General features: G+C 42.3%; 2 protein-coding genes across 8 annotated transcripts in view; both read right to left on the bottom strand.

Moving 5' to 3' along the window:
• PDPK1 (3-phosphoinositide dependent protein kinase 1) overlaps positions 1-3,666 on the bottom strand; it is a 32,728-nt gene extending 29,062 nt beyond the window's left edge. For 2 of the 7 annotated variants that reach the window (XM_059861888.1, XM_059861893.1), the window contains exon 1: positions 3,384-3,537. In XM_059861888.1, the coding sequence (XP_059717871.1) occupies positions 3,384-3,407 (24 nt within the window). In that variant the 5' untranslated portion in view covers positions 3,408-3,537. Of the gene's footprint in view, positions 1-2,708; positions 2,845-3,026; positions 3,116-3,326; positions 3,538-3,581 lie in introns of those variants that run through there. The other 5 variants (XM_059861891.1, XM_059861890.1, XM_059861886.1 and 2 more) reach the window with 5 other exon arrangements.
• Positions 3,667-9,318: 5,652 nt separating this feature from the next.
• Positions 9,319-23,702, bottom strand: LOC132335126 (interleukin-9 receptor-like). Its single transcript, XM_059861310.1, has 9 exons — positions 21,485-23,702; positions 15,842-15,932; positions 15,335-15,443; positions 13,786-13,979; positions 12,949-13,094; positions 12,456-12,630; positions 12,063-12,177; positions 10,954-11,038; positions 9,319-10,461 (listed from the first exon to the last, which is right to left on the bottom strand). Exons 2-9 carry the CDS (start codon positions 15,918-15,920, stop codon positions 9,922-9,924), a joined length of 1,443 nt encoding a protein of 480 aa, XP_059717293.1. The 5' UTR covers positions 15,921-15,932; positions 21,485-23,702; the 3' UTR covers positions 9,319-9,921.
• Positions 23,703-23,829: the final 127 nt, after the last annotated feature.

Below are 23,829 nucleotides of genomic sequence, written 5' to 3'. Positions count from 1 at the left end.
TGATTCCAGTCCTTTCAGGTGCTTTAGACTGGAGTAAGTTTCTACAAGCTTACCTGCAAATAAGATGTCAGAAAGGGAAGTGGGAAGGGAGGAAAATCTGCTTCTTCCCCTTTTTCCTTTCTTTATTATATATACACATAATCTAACCTGGCCACTTGCAAAGAAAGTTTTTTCCATTTGAAATACCAGAAATAATTCCTTGGCATCATACATATTCTTTGGAAAGCTCCAATATGAGGAATTTGGTAAGTGATTTTATTTCAAACATAGTGTTTTCTATTTTAAGGTCACTCGCATATTTTCTGAATGCCATAAATGTGCTAGTTCTACACCAATCCATATAGCTTTTCTTGACAAATACATATAAAAAAATACAAGTTTACTGTTAAAAAACAGGTATTACTAAAATATTTTCACATACTCAGACCAAATTTATTTTTATTACTTTGCCAGCTGACTACATTTTTCAGTCTAACAAAGTGATTGTGCCCCTGGTTTCATGCCTTCTGTACAAAAATTGACTGACTATTGATAAAATTGATACTGATATAATATGACTAAATTGATGTTGACCCCAGTAGTCAGCATCCCTTTCCAAGATTTTCTGGCAATGCCACCTTCTAACTGGAGCCTGAGCCTGCAGGGTATCTTACAACATCCAGCTACAGTAATCTACCTGTAGAGTTTCAAGAGCTAAATTAAACTTTACTTCTGGCACTTAATAGATCAATAACCTAAAGAAAAATTTGTTGGAAAAAAAAAAGCCTACCCACATGGTAGAATCATTGTTTAGTAGAACATCCCTATTATACTCAGATTATTCTGGATCATGTCCTTTCCACTAGCTCTAAGAACTTCTAATGTTAGAAATATGAATGCATATAAAACTGCTCCTCTTAAAACTTCTGATTTTTCCACCTTTGAGCACCTTTTTGACATCCTTGTCTTCTACTATTTTCTGTTCCTGCAGCCTGCTTTGGTAAGGGATTTGATACTTAGAACATTTATTGAAAACCTATCCCAGTTAAAAGCCCATATATGATTGATAAAGACTAGTCATGGCTTTATGATGAAAAGGAGAAGGGAAGGAGAAGAGGAGAAGAGGAGAAGAGGACATTAAACAGACAGGCTTGAAGGGTTTTCCCTACGTATGTATCAGGAAGTTTTACACATACAAATAACTACAAACAGAACTCTTAATATAGTGTAATCTAATTCTTACCATAGATGCAAAACTTAATCTATGTAAGTTCTGTGGCCCCAGCTCTTTGAAAAGTGTAGTTCGTATTAGTTCCACTGGGGGAATAAAAAGAAGGTAGCAATTTTGTTCAGCCAGATCCATGGCTACACTATAGGCTTTACCAGGTCAGAAACACTGGTAGAATCTAATAACTGCTCATGCAGCTGAACAGTCCCATGAAGATGTTGCTGCAAATGAAGATGTTAATTACCATACTTCCAGACTGCTCATTTTGAGAGGAAGGGCACTTCTTGGTTTGAGACCCAAATAATAAGATTAACAGCAAATAACAAACACCACAATGGAATCTGCAAATAAAGCTGCACTAAAATACTTTGCTTCTTAGAGGTACAACTCCCTCCTTATGTCACATCTTCAGAAAATAATGGAACATTTTAGGAATTGTCTGTGCATACAAAAATAAAGAAAACTGTTTTGGCAGAGAATTGCTAGAATGTGCCTTTCAAAGCTGTGCTCTATTCACACCTCCCCTCCCTAATCCCTCTTATGCATTTACAATTCAGTCATCACAGAACTCATTATGTCATTAACTCCATCACATAAACATTAACAGTAACTTGCTCAATCTCAGAAATACTAGATTTCCCATATTTGATCTCTCTTAATTACAAAAAGGTTAGTTGAACTGGGCCACTTGTACCTGCTACTGCCTGTCAGTACACTCACCTGACCAGGAAAATATTAAACAGAACGGAAGAGAAGGAATTAAAAAGAATTATCCTGACAAAATATCCTAATTTTTACCTAAACAGTCAGTAGTTGCATTCTTAATTTTTCCCCTCTCTGCATGTTTTTCTTATGGGCAAGGACCTAAACTGTATATAGAAAAGGAACAGAAATGCAAGTATTTTTGAGAAAAAAACCCTCAAAAAGACGGGCAATAAACAAGAACAGAAACACAAAGGGAAGCATACTCTCTGTTTAAGAGTCCAAGGAAACAGAAGTCATCTCTGATGCTAAGAAGAAGCTTTATAGAGCAATTTCAACTAGCAAGAAAGCAAAAGTAATTCCTTTAATAATCAAAAACTGGTTTATCTCATACTCCTTAATGTAGCATTTATGTGCTCTGTAGTTATTCACACAGTACTTCTCATCTTCAGTCAATAAACATGATTTTGTGTAATACCCTGATGAAAAAAATCACTGAGCACAAAGAAGAGAGCACACTGAAAGAGCATGTCAAGTGCTGTGCTGTTCTCCACAGAAAACCCTCCTTACCAATTCCAATTGATGAAAAGGTTTTAAGTGTTGCAGAATGAAGCTTGGCAATTTGCAACTGAGAGAACACAAGACCCAAAAGCACAGCAGCATGCACACGAGGATAAGGAACATATCACTGCCAGGTAGTTTTGCCAACGAGTGAAAAAGCTGGTGATTATTTTTCTTTTCAAGAGGGAATGTCTATGCTAATTGAACTGTGTAACTCACAACACAAAAGAAGATTTACCATTACCACGTCTGTATACCAGTTACAACTCCATCTTCTAGATATGTCACTGCACACAAACCCAGTTTACGCTGTCAGACTAACGTAAACAAGTGCGTTTGAAACGGCGTCCTACTGTGACCCTCGCGATCTTCCTCACGCGTTTGTTCCTACTACAAAAGAAATCGATTACAGAGTGACGGGTAGCTCCCACAAGGCAACAACACCTGTTCTCCCGTCGGGAGACGGCCCGGCGTAGCCACGCCAACGCCCCGTACCGGAACCGAAAACGGAGGTCCGCGAGAGGCCGCGGTGCGGCCCCTTCACCATCAGCCTCACCTCCTCCAGCGAACGGGCCACGCTCGGGGAAGAACGGAGCCCTCCCGCGGCGACCCAGGAGCGGGGGGCGGAAGAATGACCGCGAGCAGCTGAGACAAGAGTGGCCCCACGGGCGGCAGCGCCCGCTCACCCGCCCTGTTCCAGCAGGCGCAGGAGGCGGGGCCGTTCGCGAAAGCCCACCGCGACCCCGCCGCCGCCAGAGCGCTGGGCACGGGCGGCCACCTCTCACGGGCCGGCCCTCACGCCCGGGCCTACTTATTCCCCCAGCACCCCGAGGGCCGCAGCCTCGGCCAGACTCACCAGGGGGCTGCCGGTGCTGGCTATGGCCCGCCGGCCGCTCCCCGCACCCGGACTCACCAGGGGGCTGCCGGTGCTGGCCATGGCCCGCCCGGACCTGGGCCTCTCCCCACCCGTTCCGCGCTAGGCACTCGGCCCAACCTGAGCCAATGGGGCGCCCGCGTCCCCCGCCCCTGACGTCACCACAACAATCCCACCGCCGTAGGCGGGTTTTCCGCGCACTGCGCTCGCTCATTGGTGGTGGTAGCTGTTACTCACACTCGGGCCAGGCCAGAGCGTCCCCCGGCAGCCTCAGCGCCCGAGCCGAATAGAGGATGCGCAGTGGTGGGATGACGCGCCCAGGAAGCTGCGTATGATAAGGGCGGAAAGGGGCGGGGCCGCCGCTAGCACCTCCCGCGGCCGGGGCGGTGCCACGACGGCTGCGCGCCGCGCTAACGGGGATGGTGGCGTAAGCGCGGCGGGCCGGAGTGCCGCGTCCTCCGCACAGCTCGGAACTCAAGTGCGTCATAAGTGCAATTCCAGTGCGTGTGTTCGCTCCTGAGAAACCCCCCATGTCTGCGAAACGCCCGCTGTCCCTCGCCGGTTCTGACAGGCTGTTTTCCGGTCGAGTCCGCAGTGCCCGTTGACGGCTGTCAGTCCGTGTGCGAGCCCGCTGGCCGCAGAGGCCGGGAGGGACGGGCTACTGGTGCACAACACTGCAGCGAACAAATTGAGTTTGTCAAGGAATTCGTAGAATTGTGAGAGATTACTCAAAAGGATGAGGCAGGAAAAGACCATTTAGTTTACTGAACATCAGAATCTACAAAATACAGATATTTAGCTTCAAATGGGGGTGGCATGAAGGGCAAGGGTAATGGCTGTGTCCCAGGGTTGGTCCAGTTTTTTCAGAAAATTTTTTTTTAAGAAGCCGGCCTAAATCAGCTTTCGTGTATGACAATTTTCTCATCCTTCTGAAGATGAGTAGAACAATTAGTCATAATCTTGTAGTAGGTTGGATGCATGGGTCTCTGTGTGTGTGTGGCTTTTTACTGTAGGCCTACGTTCACTATTCAGACTATCCATATTTTAGGCTTCTCAGAGAAACTCATCCTGGGTACCAAAAAGCTTTTGTGTAACTTAGTGCAGTAGTGCTGTAATGGTGTTTGTAGCTACTGAATGACACTGTGACGGATTTCACATATGTGAGTTCAAAGAGATTATCTTGGCAAAAAGGCAGATTCTTTAACATGTGATCTGGTAAGAGTTTTCTCTGTGTACACTTTTGGGTCTAACTAGACAAGTATCATAGTAGTCCACATGGCTGCTTGAACAGTTGGATTTTTGTTTATGTCGTTGGATACTTTTATAAGGCTCAAAAAGTATCAGGTTCATCACAAAACTAGTAAAATTTGTGGATCATACACAGCAATTTTACAACTATTTCAAACATCATATTGCCAAGTGTTGTGAACACAAAGAAAAGGGAGGAACCAAGAACATCAGACTTGAAATAATCTTACATGACTACTCAATTAAGCTGTATGTGTCAAGACAGTTCTGTGCAGGCTCATATTCTGTCTAGCAGGGCTTACTTGGGCACATGTGGTACTGATTCTGCTCCCCTGGGCTGTGGATCATCTGTGCAGACTATATGTGTATTCCAGCGTGTATGAGCCAAGGGAAACACAAATCAGGCAATAGCATCAGTATAGGCAATTTCCTAGGTTTTGTTGCTTAATATCAGCAAACTATAACATTTTCGTTTCTAGAAAAGCAAATGGTGCCTTTAGAATAGAGGTAATAATGCACACAGTAGAATTTAGGGCTATGAAATATCAATATATCATATGTAATCCTTTGAGATGACAATGCTGTAGAGTCCAATGGCTTCATCTGGCAGAGTTTAGGGTACCAAACCTGCTGGAAAACTTGGACAGTAGATATTTTTATCTCCTGTTCAGTTGAAAACAAACTGTGAAGCTAAAATTAGTTAGGAAAGGGAACAACCACAACATCTACAAGTTTGTCATCAGTCTTGGGGAAAAAGGGAGAGTAAAGGCCTGTTACTAAAGGGAGTGAATGGTAGATAATGTGTAATGGATTGAAAAATAGAGTACACCATTTTTCTTCCAGTGAACAATCTAGTTTTAACAAGATAATACTCATTTCAACAAGATAATAGCACATAAAAAATCTGAGTTGAAGTCCTTAGCACATGTGTTAAATTCTGCAGGGACAGATGAAATTTGCCCGAAAGTATTTTTTTTGAAAATGAAAGAAAACAAAACCACCAAAACCAAGCAAATAAACAACCCCAAAGAAAAAAAGCCCAAGCAAAATGTAAATAACTAAAGCAGTCTCTGCAATGTTAAAAGTTATTTCTGAGAAGCCATTCAAGAAAATTAGAGGACTTCAGAATGATAGAGTGTCATCTTCAAAAAAAAGTAAGGCCCAAAATAATGCAATACCCAGTGGATAAACAGAGAAACAATATAACTTCCATCTTTGACAAAAAAGTTTACTTGCTGCTAACAGGGTAGGTAGTATATAATTTGACTTTGCTAAGATTTTTGACACAGTTCAATTTTAAAGGAATACTAAGGAAGCTTGTTGACCTAAATGGGAGCAGCTAGTCTTGTTAATGAATTATTAAATTTTTTGATAATGCGTTTGAGTCTAATCATTAGCAGTTCCTTGTTAAAGTGGAATGGCATTTCAGGGGGCATTCCAGGTTCAAACTTGGTCTGATTCAATGTTTTCATCAGTTTTGATAATGAAATAGAAAGTATGTGTACAAGATTTGTGATATTATTCTGGGAAAGATTTTAGTCACTGTGGGAGACAAAAATGAAGAGGAAAAATATTTTGACATATTTGAAATACACTCTAATATGGAATTACAGGACTGCAAAGTAAAGCACTTCAAAAAAGAAAGCTAATGTATTAATATAAACTCTAATAATAGTTTGCTAGCAATATATTGAAATAGGATGTGAGAGCTACAGGATACCAGAATTTGTGTAATGAATTAATAGTGAGTTACTGCAAATAAATACTATTTTAGCATGTAATGACATACAGAATTGGAGAACGGCAGCTAGTACTTATTTAATTCTTCATGTAACAAGTGATGATGCATTTGAATAAGTATATCCAAGTCTAGGCATGATGCCTTCAGGAAGATGTGAGGCAGTTGGAGAGAATAGGGGGAAAGAACGCTACCTGTGATGGGGGCTGGGGAGGAGCCGTCCGGGTTCCGCCAGCAGGGGGCGGCCACGAGCCGAGGGGCATCGTGCCAGGCCGGGAGGGGACACTGCCCCGTGGAGGGGGGACACTGCCCTGGGGAGGGGGGGACACTGCCCCGGGGAGGAGGGGACACTGCCCCGGGGAGGGGGGGCACTGCCCCGGGGAGGAGGGGACACTGCCCCGGGGAGGAGAGGACACTGCCCCGGGGAGGAGGGGACACTGCCCCGGGGAGGGGGGGCACTGCCCCGGGGAGGGGGGACACTGCCCCGGGGAGGGGGGACACTGCCCTGGGGAGGGGGGGACACTGCCCCGGGGAGGGGGGGCACTGCCCCGGGGAGGGGGGGCACTGCCCCGGGGAGGAGGGGACACTGCCCCGGGGAGGAGGGGACACTGCCCCGGGGAGGGGGGACACTGCCCCGGGGAGGGAGAGACACTGCCCCGAGGAGGGGGGACACTGCCCCGGGGAGGAGAGGACACTGCCCCGGGGAGGGGGGGACACTGCCCCGAGGAGGGGGGGCACTGCCCCGGGGAGGAGGAGACACTGCCACATCCACCCAAGGGGGCTATCCAAATATAGCTACCTGAAGCCCGCGCCCAGGGGCCACACAGGAGGCGACGCAAAACCAGAACTGAAGACAAGCTGTGTCCCTCAGACCTAAATGGAGGCTAGAGTCCCCATGCCCTGGGTAGTTTATGCGAGTAGAAGTCCCAGGTGAGACAGACAAACCAAACCAAACCAAACCAAGCCAAACCAAACCAACAACCCCCAAACACACCACCAAAAAGCATATCTACAATTAAACCAAAATCTTTGTCACAGAACATTTCCAGCTCCTAGTGGCTTACAAGCACTACTTAAATATCTTCCAAAATAGTTTCTTTTGGCAAAACTCAACAGAAGAAAAAGGGGGAAATGCTGTCTACTTTGTTTTGGTTGCAGATGATACATATAGCATGTGCTCAGTAGTCCCAGGATATGAAAGGCTTCACAGGTTTAACCATAGACAATATTATGTCTCATTAGACTGTAGTTCTCTATCTTCCACTGGAAAGACGTATCACTCTTAGAGGCAAAAGTCAGCCTTAGAATAGTTCAGAGATTCTGGAAGATGCTGTGAAAAACCATAGCTTGAACCTAATACCAGTCTCAAAAATGACACACACACAAAAAAAAGTACAAAAAAAAATTAAAAGAAAAAAAACAAAGGAAACGGGGGGGGGGGGGGGGGGGGGGGGGGAAGGAAAAAGGGGGGGGGGGGGGAGGCTTTAGAAAATTTGTAGTATTTCATTGGCTAAATAAAAATGAGGCTTTGTTTTTCCAAAGACCTAATTGTAAAGAAGAGGCATTTTGGTTTTAGCTGCAACAACTAATATTTTAAAATAATTCCATAAAAGCAGAAGCAGCTGAAAGTTTTTAGGAGGTTTCACTTGGAGAACTGCTGATGCTGGAATATCATTTCAGCTTTTCAACCATCAGCCTGTCATCATCTGCAGACTCAGTTCTTATAGTCTTCCTATCTTGCCCTAATGGACACAGTCTTTGACTTTTCATTTCTCTCAAATAATTTCTGACTATATTCCATCTCAGTTTTCTTTTGCTTCTCTATTAATGAAGACTCCCGTAATGCATTCTCCCTTCCATAGAAGCCTGACCTGTTACTCATATCTGAATATAATTGTTCCCACTCTCATTTTGCTAATACAGCTGGTACAGAATACCTTATTAACAAAACAAGATTTTATGAAAATGCTTGTATTTCTGTGCAGATATGTTCATAAGAAAGGGGGGAACCCGCCTCATCTGTGAGGTTCTCGTCTGCCAAGAACTGATGACTCTAAGATACAATTGATCTGACAATTTCAAAAAGCGTCCCTCAGATTCTGAAGATTTGAAATTTGGGACAATACATCAAACCATGCTATGGGGTCTAAAAGTTTGGGATCACCAAAATCCTCCAGGTATGTGGCATTGTTTTACTGATTTTCTCATCCTGGGGAAATAACAGCAACTGTTAATGACAACAACAGCATGTTCTTCTCTTGCCATTAGATTGTGGCAGAGTAATAGAAGCACCCTTGAACATAATTTTTGTAAGTTAAAAAGCACCAAGAACCAGAAATGGGATATTCTTCAGGTATCAGAAAAGCCCTTTGCTTACAACACTGAAAACTAATCACTGCTATCACCTCCTGTGGCTGTCACGCAAATCAGATGTTAATTCCTCTTCTGTTCCTGCTTTTCTTACAGATAAAGACTGTTCACAAGAGTTTAGCACACTTTTTGGGAAGGATGTCTCGACCCACTTTGTTTCTTTTACATGAAATCTTTCTTTGCCTTGTCTAAACTAATCCGTGCTCTCACCAGAGAGACAAAGGAAGCACTCCAAAGAGGAGGGAATGAATGTATGTGACTGTGTATATAGATGTGTCAGCTAGTTCGGATGGATATGTACATATCTCAGTATGGTTGCTGAAACTGTTGAGCCCATTAAATCTAAGAGAGTCAACTAAGACTCCAGAAATCTTCTTGGTAGATTATTAATCATGTATAGGGTTTTCTGTGTCTAGGGCAGAAAGTAAACCTCCACAGATTCAGCTCACAAAGGCTGTACCTGTTGTACAGATAGGCAAAGGACTCATGAATCCTGGAGAAATAATAGAAGCCCTGGAGAGGCAGTGGGCCTGGCCTGTACTGTGATTAAGTAAAGGTCATGTGTGCTGTTCTTATTTTTCACCTTTTTTTCCATTAAATCAGCCCAGCCACTTAACCTTGAAATAAATTTTTGTTAAAGCAGCACATGAGGCTTAGTTATTGCAAAATAAAAAGATACAGCCATTTAAGATAATAAAGAACAAGGCCTACTGTTTGATTATCTTTAAACAGAGCAATTACAAATTCTGATCAAATCGGGAATCCCTTTAATTCATCAATATCATATTAAGAAGCAGAATTACTTTCTTAAGCAAAAATAGTTTCTCATGATTTTGTGAAAAATCATGCATATTTTTTACAAAATGTTGGAGTTTAAATTGTGGTTTATCATATTGAAAATACTGCTGCTTCCAAGAGGCACGCAACTATAATAGCTCTTCCTGAAGATAACAGCAGGTCTGCTGCTGCCTCCTTAGACAAGAGAGTTGCTGAATCTTGTAGCCAGGAGGTTAATTTAGGGAATGCCTGTAGGGGTAGTATTTGCTAGACAGGGGACTTGGTCACAATCTTCTTCTGAAGCACAGAAATTGAGGATGTATTTTAAAATGATACATGTTTGAAACTGTCTGCACAGTCACCATTTGTGCCGCTTGGGAAGACAGTGTTGGGAGGTGATAGGAGAGCACAAGGAACTTTGTAGGCAGTATTCTTCAGGGAAGGTCACTGATCTTTCTGATGTTTAATGTGACAAGTGTGATTAGAAAGCTTCAGTAGTTCGGCAGAAATCAAACCTCCTGTGGTATCATTGTCGCACAAAGTACAATAGTCACTACCACTGAAGAATACATCTTTTATCCCCAAAGATTCTCGAATCATAAGAAAGTCACCCTTTCCATGCTGTGAGTGAGAGGGATAATTCCTTCCAACACTAGGGCTCTCAAGGTTGTCTTTAATTACTTCAGAGATTTTCGGGTCAACGGTATCATCAGCATGGTTTGGCGCAAACAATAGTCCCGGCCACATCTCTATCTCTTCTGCTCTTATGTACCTGCTGGGGACATACTGCTGGCTTGGACCTGAGGCAAATGCGAAGTTTTCTTGTGCAGTAACCACATCTGTGCTTCCTGTAGGTTTCAATGAGATTTGGGAAATCAGTTCTTGCGTGTTTAGATCAGAAACTCTATCTGCATTCACTTTGGTTGAGTTGCTGGCCTCTTCTCTTTCAAGCTGGCTACAAGCCTCATTCAGTCCAACCCAGTCCTAATGAAAGCATCAATAATTTGGGGTCATTTTGCATAGTACTCCAAAATAACTTTTCTTTCTTTATATGGCTTTGGCACAATAACCCAGATGTTTAGTGCAAATCCAACAGGCAAAGTTAGAATAATAGGGTAAAAACCTAGCAGCTAATTTCACAAAATTTTACAAGAATTTTTACAAGATTACACCACTAGAATATAAGGCAAGCTTCTGGTATCGCTTTGGTTTTGAAAAGGTGCACCTTTTGCATTCAGTCTGAGCTGAGAGCCACTGGAGGAGTTCCACTTCTAAGGAGCAAGAGGCTCTGGTGGAGCACAGAAGCTCTGGTGGTTAGCTAGTATGTGGACGCAGTAAAATGAGAAACTAGAACCTTTCAGGAAAATCAGAATCATCTAACTCTGCTCAGGAGCTAGAATTATTAATCCCAGAAAAAAAGTAATCCTCCTGTCATAAACGAAGGGTCATAAGAAAGAAATGAAATTTATTTCTTACCTTAAAATTCCCATTGTGCAAACTATAGAGTGGCTGAAAGAAAGCAGCTGGTGTGGGAATGTTAAAGCAGGCGAGGCTTTTTGCCCTAAAGTGAGAAAACACCACTTAAAAAAACTTGAGTTTTTCTGTGTTCTATCTCCATGATACTGGCTAGATGAACCCCACTCCACTTTATTAGTAAGATTGCACAAGAAGCCCAGACATCATAATTTCTGACTTCTCACGCAATTATTTTTCTGCCACCTGTGCATGCATTTAATGCTTCTAACCTGAAGCACGGTCTCATAAGTTGCTTTGGAATATGTCACAAACTTAATATACTGGTCTATTACTTATTATATACACTGAGCTATTTAAGCATTTGTTTATCAGCTTACTTGATCTAAACCACTGTTTCTGAAAGTGTTTTAAAGAGTTCTAGTTTCATTACATTTAAACAGAGAAATTCTGCCAGACATCCTTGCCCCTTTATTGGAGTCTATCCTATAAAAATATTTTATCATGTGGACATAATATAGTCTGTTTCTCTACGAATGATGAGTATATGGAGCATAATAAGGTGTGTCAAGGTAAAAAAGAAAGAGGTACCTATCCCTCTGCCAGAATAAAAAATTGCAGAGGATTGTTGAACCAAGGTTCTAAAACCACTTTCTCTCTGTGCAACTTGGTCTCAAAGTAATCAGAGTCTGTTTATTTTGCCTTTATTGGTATTTTACCTACTGACTCCTGTCAGGAATATCACACATCGCTTACCATTGAAATCAGTTTAACAACCTTTATGGGTTGCTGTGTACTTGCACTTTTAATTTATCTACATGAAACTTCAAATATTTCCATGTGCTTAAATTTCTTTAACTTTAAGATACCATCATCCTTGAACTTAGCCAAATTTGGGAGTCTCAAAGGTACTTTGGTCTCCTTAAGGACTGTGTAGTGTGTCATTAACTATCATCAGCCAAGGAACATGTCACATTCCAAGATTGTCAGAAGACCTTTTGGAAATGACTGAGTCTTTGCAGCAGAAACAGGAGGGAAAAGGAATGTAATGACTCTTGATTTACCCTTTTCAGGCCATAAAAATCAAGGGGAACCTATTGAAAATCACATACCTTGAGGAAAGCTTGCAGTTCCAGAATAAATAGAGTAGAGTGCCAAAACTCAGAGGAATGAACAAGTACTGCATAGTTTTGATATTTAGAATCTTTTCAGAGACTTTTGGGACATCTAGAAAAAGAATCAGCACAAAAATTTGTAATAAAAAGTCTGGAAGTCAGGATAGAACCCCAAGTAACCAAGGATTGCAAATGAAACAGGCAAATGAAAAGGCCTTAAGGAAAATTAGTTGGCTATGAATACTTGAAGAAAGCTAGCTCTGATTTGAAAAGCTTCATTTTGCCACATATTTTTTTTCTTCTTTTTTTCTTCTTTTTTTTTTTTTTTCTTTTTTTTGGAACATGGACATTAAAAGAAATGAAATGAGATAAAAACAACATTCTTCGTACCTGCTCTTTGAAACACTGTCATCTGGCTCCACTCACTCCATTGACTGTGGTATGAATTCTCATTTTCAGAAACTTTGCAGCGAACTCTTGCAGTATAAGCGACGCCACTGTGGAGCTCTGTCGCTTCAATTTCTACTTGTGGCAGTGAGCTGGGCAGTGTCTTGTTCATTGCAACCTGCAAAATATTACAAAGCATTGCTGTTAATGAGATTGGACAACAGGATGGTCTTTTAAATACTCTTTTTGTTGTTTTTTCCCTTCTCTTTTCTTTTCCATGTTTTCTTTTCTTAGATGCAAGAAGAGGGCCTGAATGATGATGCAGGGTTCTTAAGAAGAAGAGCTATTGAACTTCAGTACTGATGTTTAATGTAAAATCTCTCAGCCTTAATATGGGAAACGAGAAAGGCCATCTTAAGCCAGCTGGTGGAGCTCAGTGGCAAGGCCATTGTACCCAAAGAAAAAGGTAGGATCACTCTATGCCTCATCCAGTTACCTCCCAGGACATGCTGTACTCCTTATACTGCAACTCATATTGGAGAATTTCAGCGAGGTACCAAGGCACATTCCACACACTCCACCATATCTGGCACTTGCTGGCAGTGGCATTGCTCTGGATGTTCAAAGGCGGATCAAGTTTTACTGCAAATAGAGGAGGCGGGGTGTTTTTCATAGTGTTTGGGACACCACAAAAGAAAATGCATGATATTAGAGTGACTGAAACAATGGAAGATAAAGTGGGGTCTAAAGAGGGATACTAACACTAGCAGTAGACCAAATTAGCTTACAGCATCAGAACAGCTACAGATCTGACATTAGTTAAGGATAACTCCAGTAGTCCTTAGGGTTAATCTTGCAAGCAAAGAACCACTCTGGATATCTCATTCTGCCCTTACAACATACCACAAATATGGACAGGTTTTGAGAATTTCGCCCCGGTACCAGGCCATGGGACACTCCGTTAAAATCCATGACTCCTCATTACATAATTTCTTAGAGAAAAATAAAACAACAAAACAAACAAATAATTGAAGTAATCCAATTGCAAATTATCCAGGGCACAAGAAAACACGATGCAGATGAGAAGTATTGTTGAATGGTGGTCCAGAGCCAGCCCCTCTGAAGTCCGGGAAAAGTCAGGATGGAGACACTCAGCGACTGCATCCTTACTGGTGCAGTTCACACAGTGCACTCTCTGGGGGTGGGCAGACTTGATTTTTTTCATTGTTTTCCCTTGCTATCTTTGAGACATCCTTTGTTAGGCAGCATATCAGACCTATCCTGAAGCTGCTGGGCAGAGCCTCAGCTGTCACCTGTCCTGGTTCATACTTACTGTGCTTGCGGGGATTGTATTCTAGAAAAGCCATGTATGTCTGATTATGTCCAAAGAAGTTTCCCTGGAGAGAGACTCTATAACCATCTGTTTCCAAGATCTGGCTGGCTAAATGAATTGTGCAGTGGTACTGATTCTGCATGCTCTCTGTGGCAGTCAGTTTGCAGCTGGCGTTGTGGCCCTTTGACCAGAGGCTAGAAGAATAAAAAGGCTGAAAGTTTCTTTTAAGTCATACAATTTAAGTGCTTTTCAGTTTATGCATATGTGGCACCTTAGCACAGCACCACACCCTGGAAGACCATGAACCTCTTTAGTGCAGACAGCAAGCAAACCAGCTGGATGGATGGATGGATGGATGGATGGATGGATGGATGGATGGATGGATGGATGGATGGCAGGGCTGGTTAGGAAGAAGACACCTTTATAACCTTACTGCTGAGAGCACCAGATCTCAAAGAAATTGCACAGAAATTGCAATTGGAATAGCATCCACTAGCTGTTCCCTGCTCCCTCTGAAAGTGAGAGAGCTGCTGTCACTGCAGGAAAGCAGGTGGGTAGGGGGAAGGAGTGGATGGACAGTTGGTTACAAGTGCATAGCACAGAGGTAACAGTAAGCTGTACATTCAGTCCTCTTTCACTACAAACAAACCAGTACTGACAGCAAAGTATGTTCGAAGTTGCTTTGTCTTTTTGTGGTTTAGCCATTCAACAGCAATTTTTTCACATTGCATGTGATCCCACAGGAAACTGGGATATCACAATTTATCAGCTTGCCCATCTTTCCATAGATTTAAAATCCAGTATTAATAAGAGTTAGGATATTTTTTACTTAACTGTAGCAGAATATAAGGCATCTAACTCTGAGTGGCTTACCCTCATATAATAGTTACTGGTCAAGACAATGTTTCTACGTAACCTAAGCACATTAAACTCAAGTTATCCTATCAGTTAGCAAACTATTCACCTGATTTCTACTATTAGAGGAAAAACTATTCAGATAAATCTCTTATTAAAACTTATAACTCTTTAACAATTCAGATAATATTCTAAATCTATTTAACCATTCAGAAAATATTCTAAATCTCTTATTAAAGCTTATGACTTGTTTTTATATTTATATTAATATACATTAAACCATTAGGTGTTTAATTTCTAGGCAAAAAGGAAAGAAATTGTTAGAAGTTGATTAGACAGCTTTACGTAGTACCTGGAAGTTCCCAGGTCATGGGGACCCAGAGGCCAGGAAGGAAAGATTCTCTGCTCTGAGGTGCCTGCCAGAATGGTTCACTGAATAGATGGAGAGCCCACAGCTGACAGGAGATCATGCAGCCATGTGCACTTGACTGCTGTGGCCCCTGAGGCTATGGGACCACATAGAGAGCAGCTTTTGAGGTTTGGGGTGATGGGGTGGCAGAGCTAGCTGTGCCACAGGTCTCCTGCTGTGGAGGGAGTAAAGCCCACAGCTGGGCTCCATCTCTGCTTCTCAGTACTGTTCTGTCCAAGCCAGAGCTGGGACTACTGCAGACAGCTCTTGGTGTGCAGCTCTTACTTGGTGAAATGCAGGTGAAAAGGTCCGTCGCCCATGGGCTTCTCCGTTACCCACAAGCAGCTCAGGGTAGTCACGTAGTTATTCAGGCAGCTCAGGCTGCCAGAGAGCTCTGCAGAGGAAGGAGACCGGAACTGGATTTATATATCACTGGATGACGCCTTGCTCAGCACACTAAATAAATGCATTACTTGCTAGTACTTCCTTTGCTGACACTGCATCAGATCTTCCTCATCATGTTCTTACTTTGTTGTAACACACTTCACTGCATGAGATGAGTGTAAGATCTTAGGGCAAGGGCCTTGGGCAGTGGCTACACTTTTTCTGATGCCCAGCTTGTCCAGTATGCGCTCAGTCCCCTAAGCCTGGCATTGTCAGCCAGCTGTACTGGCTCCTGGGACAGGGCAGTCACAAGATCTTGGATTGCATACCAGACGGTCTGTGAATGAAAAATGAGCACAGGCGTGTGCCTGCCTTTGTGCAGTGGACCTATTCCAGATCTCCTCTTACCTCTCCCTCTTCCTCCACCAAAGAGCAGCACAGCAACAATGCACAGCTGGAGCCCCAACTGCCACACAACTCCTCCCATTCCAGATAGTATCTAGAACAGAATAATAATTCAGACCAGTTTTGTTGGTATTTCCACCAGCGGGTTGAAGCGTTAGCTGCATGCTTCTGCCAGCCTGACAAAAGCTGATCCTGAATCTGTCAGAGAGGGCACCAACTCAGCTATATAATTTCTTCTATAGGAACTGTTCTCCTCATAGCAGTAAATAGTACTTTGCACTAAAGCACCAGCTGCCTGAAAGGAAATCTACAATTCCTGCAATTTTATTGAGGGTGGGAGAAGGTGTGGGTGTTCTATCTTTCTTTCTTCCTGCCTTTTTGTTATCGTTGTTCGTGACAATTGAGGAGCAGCAGAGAGCCACAGTGGGTTGGAACCGATGTTCGTGTTTCCCCAAATCCTGTTTCTGACCATAGTCAAAACCTGATGCTTAGAGAGAATCGTAGCAATAGAGCATAGTTGCTTGTCTCTGAGCATTCTCAGCCTCCAGATATTTGTAGCTCACAGGCCTCCTGGAGCAACGTTATTTCTGTGTAATCAGAAAACAGACAATAACAGAGAATAACTGATATGGTCCTGGTCAAAGCACTCATTGGGAAATATAGAATACCTAGGGCCTAGTCATTACCCCAATTCACTGAAGGGTTATGCAAAGATGTTTGAAGAGCATCTTCTGCAATATGGGACTCTACATCTCTACAAGGTTATGGTGGGCTCACTCTCTTTCTTTTTAACCAAAAATTCAGTTGTCTGAATTGTCTCCTGATGAAGTTTTAATTTAAAATTATACTTTTTCATTAAAGTTTCTAATTTGATGATTTTTGGCAACATTTAATATGAAGAATATGGACCTGATCTATGTAGCAATATGTTTTAAAAAGATGTTTCCAGTTTGCATTATTTGCTGTTACCTGAACGCGGCAAATGAGCCCAGAACCACTGCAAGGAGAGGGCTGCTCCAAAGAGCCTGAAACCCAGAAAACTTGGAGTGGGTTTGTAGACAGAGACCACTAATCAGTATAAACAAAAAGTTTCTTGAAAGTTAAAAAAAATATTAAAGGAACACGTTTGCACTACTTGACTAGCACAGACACTGAACTGAGTTTTACAGCTGGGGTAACAAGAGGGTGGAATGTTCAGTCTCAAAAGAGCTTGGGTTAGTTAAGGAAAAAAAAAAAAAAAAAAAGAAAAAATACCAAACAAAACTTGCCAGACATTATGATCTCTCTTTCAGAAGAAGCTGGGGAAAAGGGAAGGAGTGTCAGGATAGGAGAAAAAATAAGTACAGCATTAGCACAGGACCAAGCGTATATAGCCTGACTATAGAATAATATTGTGATTTCTAACCAACAAAGGATCTGAAGCAGTCTTGAATAGTCATTAGGATTGTTTTACTGAAGAGATTAAGCAACCTGATCCATAGCCAAGAATATCCTTCCAGTCATGAATTTCACAAAGCAAGACAACAGCATCCATGTATAACTTCTTGCGTGTGATTATGCCTGTCTATAGTTCCCCTTGTCTGAATTAAATTGAAAAATAATTACGATGTTTCAGAAACTGATCAAGAGAAAAGGAGTATTTCTGGCTTTCACTTCACCACCTCTTCAGTTATGGGTTTTTCATAAATATCCTGTTTTGCTGCAGACTTTCTTCAGGGTGGGGGTTGTTGAGAGGAAGTGTCACCATTAGCTGATTTTAGCCGGGAGGCTGGGAGGCATGAAGTCTCTCGTGCTTATCATTCTAATCAGGTTTGCTTATGGTCTCTGTGATAAATACAGTAATTCTGACTAAATATGAAATAGAGAGAGCTGCATTAAGTAGAATTATTCATGTGCTTACAAGAAGTTGTGTTCAGGCACACAAACAAATAAACAAACTTAGGTCAAGATAAGTAAACCAGGACAGAATGTTTCCAGGTAATTGCTACTAATTTGATAAACTCCCCCCACTCCCACGCAAGAAGTTCTTTGTTCAGTTCTGCAATGTTTGAAATGTGTTCGACATTTCTGGCTCTCTGGCTCTCCTGGAAACAAATACAGCATGTTTAAATGCAAATTTTTGTGTTAGAAGCCATAAACATTAGTCATAATTAGGTCACAGAGCACTGAATTCTGAAAGACTTACCAGAAAATAATTTCAGGAAGCAGCACATAACCAGCTGAATGAAATTCTGCAGTACATTAATAAAATGAGAGGAGCTAACATACAGACTGTGGATACATATAAATTAAAAGAGAAGTTATTGCAGCTACATGTAGCATTTGAAACACCATTTATATCTTCTGTTGGAATCAACGCTTTAAACAAAAAATTGCTGTCAATATGAAAATGCTTCTGAAAAGGGAGATGTGAATAATTTAGTCGTGGGTAACTTTACTCAGAAATCAGCAGTTGCAGACCAAGTAAATCTCTTTAACTTAGCCAAAGGAAAGGCTAAGTAGTCATTTCACACCAGCCATAAGTACCTTATATGAGAAGATGATTTCAGGTAGGAGAAAAGTATTTTCTTTTCTTCTTTTTTAAATCTACAAGAGAAATATGGAAAGCATCCAGTAGCTGGACAGTGAAGGTAGATACAATTAGACAGAAATGAAGTGAAGAATTTTTACCAAGGGGAGCAATCTTTATTGCTGAAACCTCTTGCCTAAACATATGCAAGACTTGTAGTCTTCCTATTAGCTCAGATGGAAGCCCAGTACTAGCAGTGCAGGTACAATTACAGCAGCTTCTAGCAGTGGAAGACAAATCAACTTCTTAGCCAGATGTCTTGGGGACCAGACTGCTTGCTGCTTTCTTGTGTTCTAATGTCCAGTTTCTGCAGTACTGCAAAGTTGTGGGTGAAGGCAGAAAAGCTGTATGAGAACTAGTGTCAAGAAAGGAGAACCACCTTCACTCTGCAGGAAAGAGACAAGACTTCTGAGATGATGCCCTGAAATGATACATCAGGAATGCTGCCAGCAGTCTATCGGCACCAGGAGGTGGTAGTGACCTTGATTTCCAAAGTGGTCTCAAGCTGGTTGCAATGGTGTTTCCATCCTTTCTTTATGTTTGCAGGGCAGAATTCTGCCTGTTATCTGCTCAAGGAAATGAGGCCTTGTATCTGTACCTTTCCCTTCCCCTCCTGTGGTCTACACTTCCCAAAAGCAATTTTAAGTAATTTTTACCAGAATTTGTACAACACAGATTTTTCAAATGCTCTCAACTGCTTATTAACAGAAAGACAGATGACTGACTGCTATTGCTAAATCTATCACCAGAAATTAATATTCAGGGATTTACCCCCAGATTTGGGGTCCAGTTGAACACATAATAAAAAGATAACATTTTCTCATTAGAATTTATAAGGTAAAATAAATTATTTGACAGATACCACTGAGAGAGGAAGTAGTGCAAGCAGTTGACAACACAGTCTCAGCATGTGGGTAGCCTAGATACCATCTAGGTTTCAGAAACTCTGTAAAGCAGAGCTTTACAGGAAGACTTGTAGAATGAGGTTGATGTAGCCCAAGAGAATTGTAAGCAGCACCTTCAATGTGTAAGCAGTAGCATGGAGGATGATTAGGAGAAGTAGATTTAATGATCTAGTGAGAGGTAGAAGCTGACATCACAAAGTTAACTTCTAGATAGGGAAGACAGAGATGACAGGAAGACAAGAAGAGGCTGTCAGTGACTTTAAAACTGGGGACAAGAAGCTCATGCTTGATGAGATAGAGAAAAGAGATAGAAGAAATGTATAGGTAAACATAATGGGCTCAAAGGGATGGGCATAAAATAGGATTTTTGTGTCTCTGACTCTTGGATAGCTGCAAGTAAGATCAGTTTTACAAAAGCCTGATAAAACATGAAGCAAGGATTTCGCATGGAGATAGGTGCATAAGATTCTTCAATATGCTTGGGTATGTTTGATACATATGATATTATATGCCAGCCCACAGCAGACAGCTGGGAGTTCTAGGCTTTATTCCACTTCTGACATCAACTTTTTAATAAGGTATGTTGCCTAATCAATGTAATTTTTTCTTGTTGCAGCTCATTCACATAATCTTGTATGCTCACCTAAATCTCAGAGGAAGTCAGAAACTTCAGGCTGTGATTTGGCAGTGGGTCTGGACTCTTTCAAAAATGTACTTTGCTTGTTCTCACTCCCAGAGCAAGATTCTGATGTTGCTAAGACACTTGACAAGGTCTAGCAATGCATGTTTGCAGCCCAGAAAGCCTGTTGTATCCTGGGCTGCCTCAAAAGCAGCATGACCAGCAGGTTAAGGGAGAGGATTCTACCTCTCTACTCTGCTTTTGTGAGACCCCCACTTGCAGTACTGTGTCCAGTTCTGGGTTCCTCAACATAAGAAGGGCATGGAGTTGCTAGAGCAAGTCTGGAGGAGGCCACAGAGACGATCAGAGAACTGGAGTCCCTCTGCTATGGAGACAGGATGAGAGCTGGGCTTGTTCAGCTTGGAGAAGGCTCCAGGGAGAACTTAGAGTCCCTTCCAATACATAAAAGAGCTATAAGAAAGCTGGAGATGGGCTTGCAATGATGGGGCAAGGCGGAATGGCTTCCAACAAGCAGAGGCCAGGGTTACATGGGGTATCGCACAGAAATTTTTCCCTGTGAGGAATCAGACACTGGCGCAAGTTGTCCAGAAAAGACATTCCTACCCCATCCCTGGAGGTATTCCAGGTCAGGTTGGGTGGGGCTTGCAGCAACCTGGTCTAGTGGAAGGTGGTGCTGCAGAGGGTTTGAAGATCCCTTCCAACTGAAGCTATTGCAGAATTCTATGGTACAATGAGTGGTGCACAGTGGGAGCAGACACAGCAGATCTGGACCCTCGAATGCTCAGTTACCATTCCTTACATCCTAGCAATTAGTCATAAATTACTTGCTCTCCCTTGGCCCTTCCTTTGCTTACATCTCTTCCAGAGGCAGCACCAATGGGCACTAAAGATGGGACACTGACTAGCATCTACAAAGTAAAACAGTGACAGGCAATAGCATGTCTGTACCAACAGGTACACCCCTTCATCCACTAAGATTACCCAAAGTGCAGTCTCCAGAGCAATCTGTCATGCTAGCATGTGTAATAGGAGAGGTACCCATTGCAAACAATCATCCCTGTCTATAAGAAAATACTTTTGTAGGTCCTTTAAGAAAAATTAGTGATACCTTATCTACTTTCTGAATATCTAGGCCTCTAAGCACACATCTGACAGAAACATATCAAATGTGCACAACAGGGTCACATCAGACTTATCCTGGGGAATAAGGAAAGAGTAGTTGGATTTTCTTATCTGCACAGATTATCCAAGAGAACCCCATAAACAAGCCTTTTTCTCTCTTCATCTTTGGAGAGAAATTTTCCCAACAATTTGATGCCCACAAACAGCCATGTACTCTTAGATGTGATACACTGGGATCCCAGAAAGAAAGCTGCTTCAAAGGATGACTGCAATAAAGCAATATTCATACACACACACATATATATACACACATATTTAAAAAGTATGTTCGTGTCTGCAGAGTCCCAAACACTGAGGACTATTTTGGCTGCATTCCTTTACATTCATCTCTTGCAGTCAGAGAGGAGTACCTTGTTCAAGATGGCCCTTCTTTCAAGCACAGTCCATCAGAATTATTGCAATAGTGGTGTTTTGTGCTCAGCAAATTATCAGAACAAAAGTGCAAAGACACTTCTGGTCTTCAGGCTCCTAGTTCAAGAAACAATATAGAATTCCACATTTAGAAAAAGAAATATTTTTCAGTATTTTGCTCAGTACTCATCCCCTAACATTACATACTGGAATGCATAGAACAGAAATGGTGAACTGTCTTACCAGCAAAAAAGAAATGTCACTTTTCACCCTGCTTCTGTCCCTTGATAGTTTAAACTGTGTGGTTGATGATCAGGCAGTAGCAGCAATGGCATAATAAAACAGATCTTACTGTGCCTGATTTTAAAGATAATCTCAAGAACCAATGAAAAACTGCTCTGATTATCAGATTGAGTTAAAGTAGCTATATATGTAATTTCTCATTAGTCATGGAGAAACAGGAATTTCTACTAAAGGGTTAACATTTAAAAGGCCAAGTAATTTGCTGAATAGAAAAGTATCTGCTTGCAGCTTTTATATAAATGGGTCAACAAAATAACTTTCTAAGTGACCTAAAGCCATTTTCTAGCCCTGTGTGGATGTGGGGCTAAACTGCTTCCACCCAAGACCTATGCCCAACTGTGCTCAGGCCCCTGCAGCATCCCTGAGCTTCCCTGCCCGAACTTCTTCCACAGCTGATTGCTGCACTGTGCTCAAAGGGCAGCTCTGGAAGCAAAGGCAAACAACCATTGCAGTGCTTCCTTGTCCTGATCCTAGAGTGTATAAGGAACAGATCTTCCCATGCCCAGCAGCAATGATGCAATGGCAGTGTTACAGCCAGGATCCATCAAGTCTGTCCTGTACATGGGTCTAGTGAGAGAACAGAGAGAGAGGGAAGCAGTCAAAGAACAGACTGAGTAACAGTCTGTCAGTATCAGCTTCTGGGTCCAAGAGACAAGGAGCCAGGGGCCACACAGAAATGGAGATGGACATTTCCAAATTGGTACATCAGAATGGATTGTGGTGTTTCTCCCAGTACCTGCTTTTTGACCCTATTGTTCCTGGGGAAAAAAAAAATCCAAATCAGAACGTCTAGATCAGGGACATTTGCAGTTTGCTCCTAGGAGGCACTGAAAACCCCCCACCTCAAACCCCTCCACATCCACAGTGACAACTCACTGACCAAACGCTTAATTGTTATACACTGCTTCAAAGGGAACAACTTCCCTTATTTTAATACCCTTGTGTCACACACTTGTTCATGAAGTCTGCCTCCTAGGGTGAGCAGAGATAACTTCCAGCCCAACATAACACCAAACCACCACCATCTATCAGATGTACAGCCAGATAGTGTTCCAGTAACAGAAACGGTTCCTTCAGCAGTTCTGGGGCCATCAATACAAATGGAAACAGAGCACACAGGACTGAGATGTAAAAGGCCCCAGAAAAACACGCAAGTTTCTCCCTTAAGCAGCTTGGGGTCAGTTACCACAGTGTAGTTTCTGAAGTGAAAAGAGCTGCGAGATGAAGCTACAGAAGAATGTGCTGAGACCATCAGAAATGCTTCTGTCCAGTACACATTCGCATCAAGATGATCACAATGTAAGCAGCCCTCATAGGACAGTGTAGGGCAGTCAGCTCTTCAGGGCAGTGGAGCTGGGATGATTCTCTGCTGGATTCACATGCCTTATGGAGGGCATGTGAGGGACCAGTAGCAGCAAGGAGCACATGAAGACAACATCAGCACATGAAGACAACACCTCCCATGACTTATTACAGCACATGACAAGAAAAATGGAAAATAGGGAGGGAAGAAACCAAAGAAGTTAATATATCTTAGAGCAGTACCCAGGAAGCCATTGAGCTAGGGATGTACTGGGAGAGTTATAACAACATGGACAAAACTAAGTCATGTAGGTCCAAAATCAACATAGCAAATACCATGGCAGATCTGAACAATCAAACCAGAGGATGTGGATGCAGTGCAGTACTGTTCCAGCACTCACCTATGAAAAAATCAGCTTCTCTTTACTACAGTGCTCTCCTCTTTAGGGAGCTGTGGGGTTGCCTATAGTCTCAGGTAAGAGAAGGGGGTGAGGGAAGGGAGTTTATTGGTATCACCACAACAACAGATTATTGATGCACTGGAAACATGCATCATTCACCACAAAGGTTCTCTCAAGATATGACCTTCTGGAGCCAAGCAGTCTATGGGTTAGCAGCACTATGTCTATGTAAGATGAAGGTCTTCACATTTAATTTCAGTATTACTTTTTAGTGACTTTTAAAGACATTTATCTGGAACAAATCGGAGATATGGAGATGTCAGAGAGAAAAATGGATT

This window comes from Haemorhous mexicanus, chromosome 17, assembly GCF_027477595.1.
Source record: "Haemorhous mexicanus isolate bHaeMex1 chromosome 17, bHaeMex1.pri, whole genome shotgun sequence".
Lineage (NCBI taxonomy): Eukaryota > Metazoa > Chordata > Aves > Passeriformes > Fringillidae > Haemorhous > Haemorhous mexicanus.
The sequence above is the reverse complement of the archived record's forward strand: the minus strand, read 5'-3'. Positions and strand labels throughout refer to the sequence as shown.

Coding starts and splice junctions, on each gene's coding strand:
- LOC132335126 (XM_059861310.1), bottom strand. CDS start 15,920: ATGGGAGGAGTTGTGTGGCAGTTGGGGCTCCAGCTGTGCATTGTTGCT. Junction 13,095..13,785: donor ATACAATCCCCGCAAGCACA/GTAAGTATGAAC, acceptor CTCTATTTGCAG/TAAAACTTGATCCGCCTTTG. Junction 11,039..12,062: donor AACTGCAAGCTTTCCTCAAG/GTATGTGATTTT, acceptor TTCTCACTTTAG/GGCAAAAAGCCTCGCCTGCT.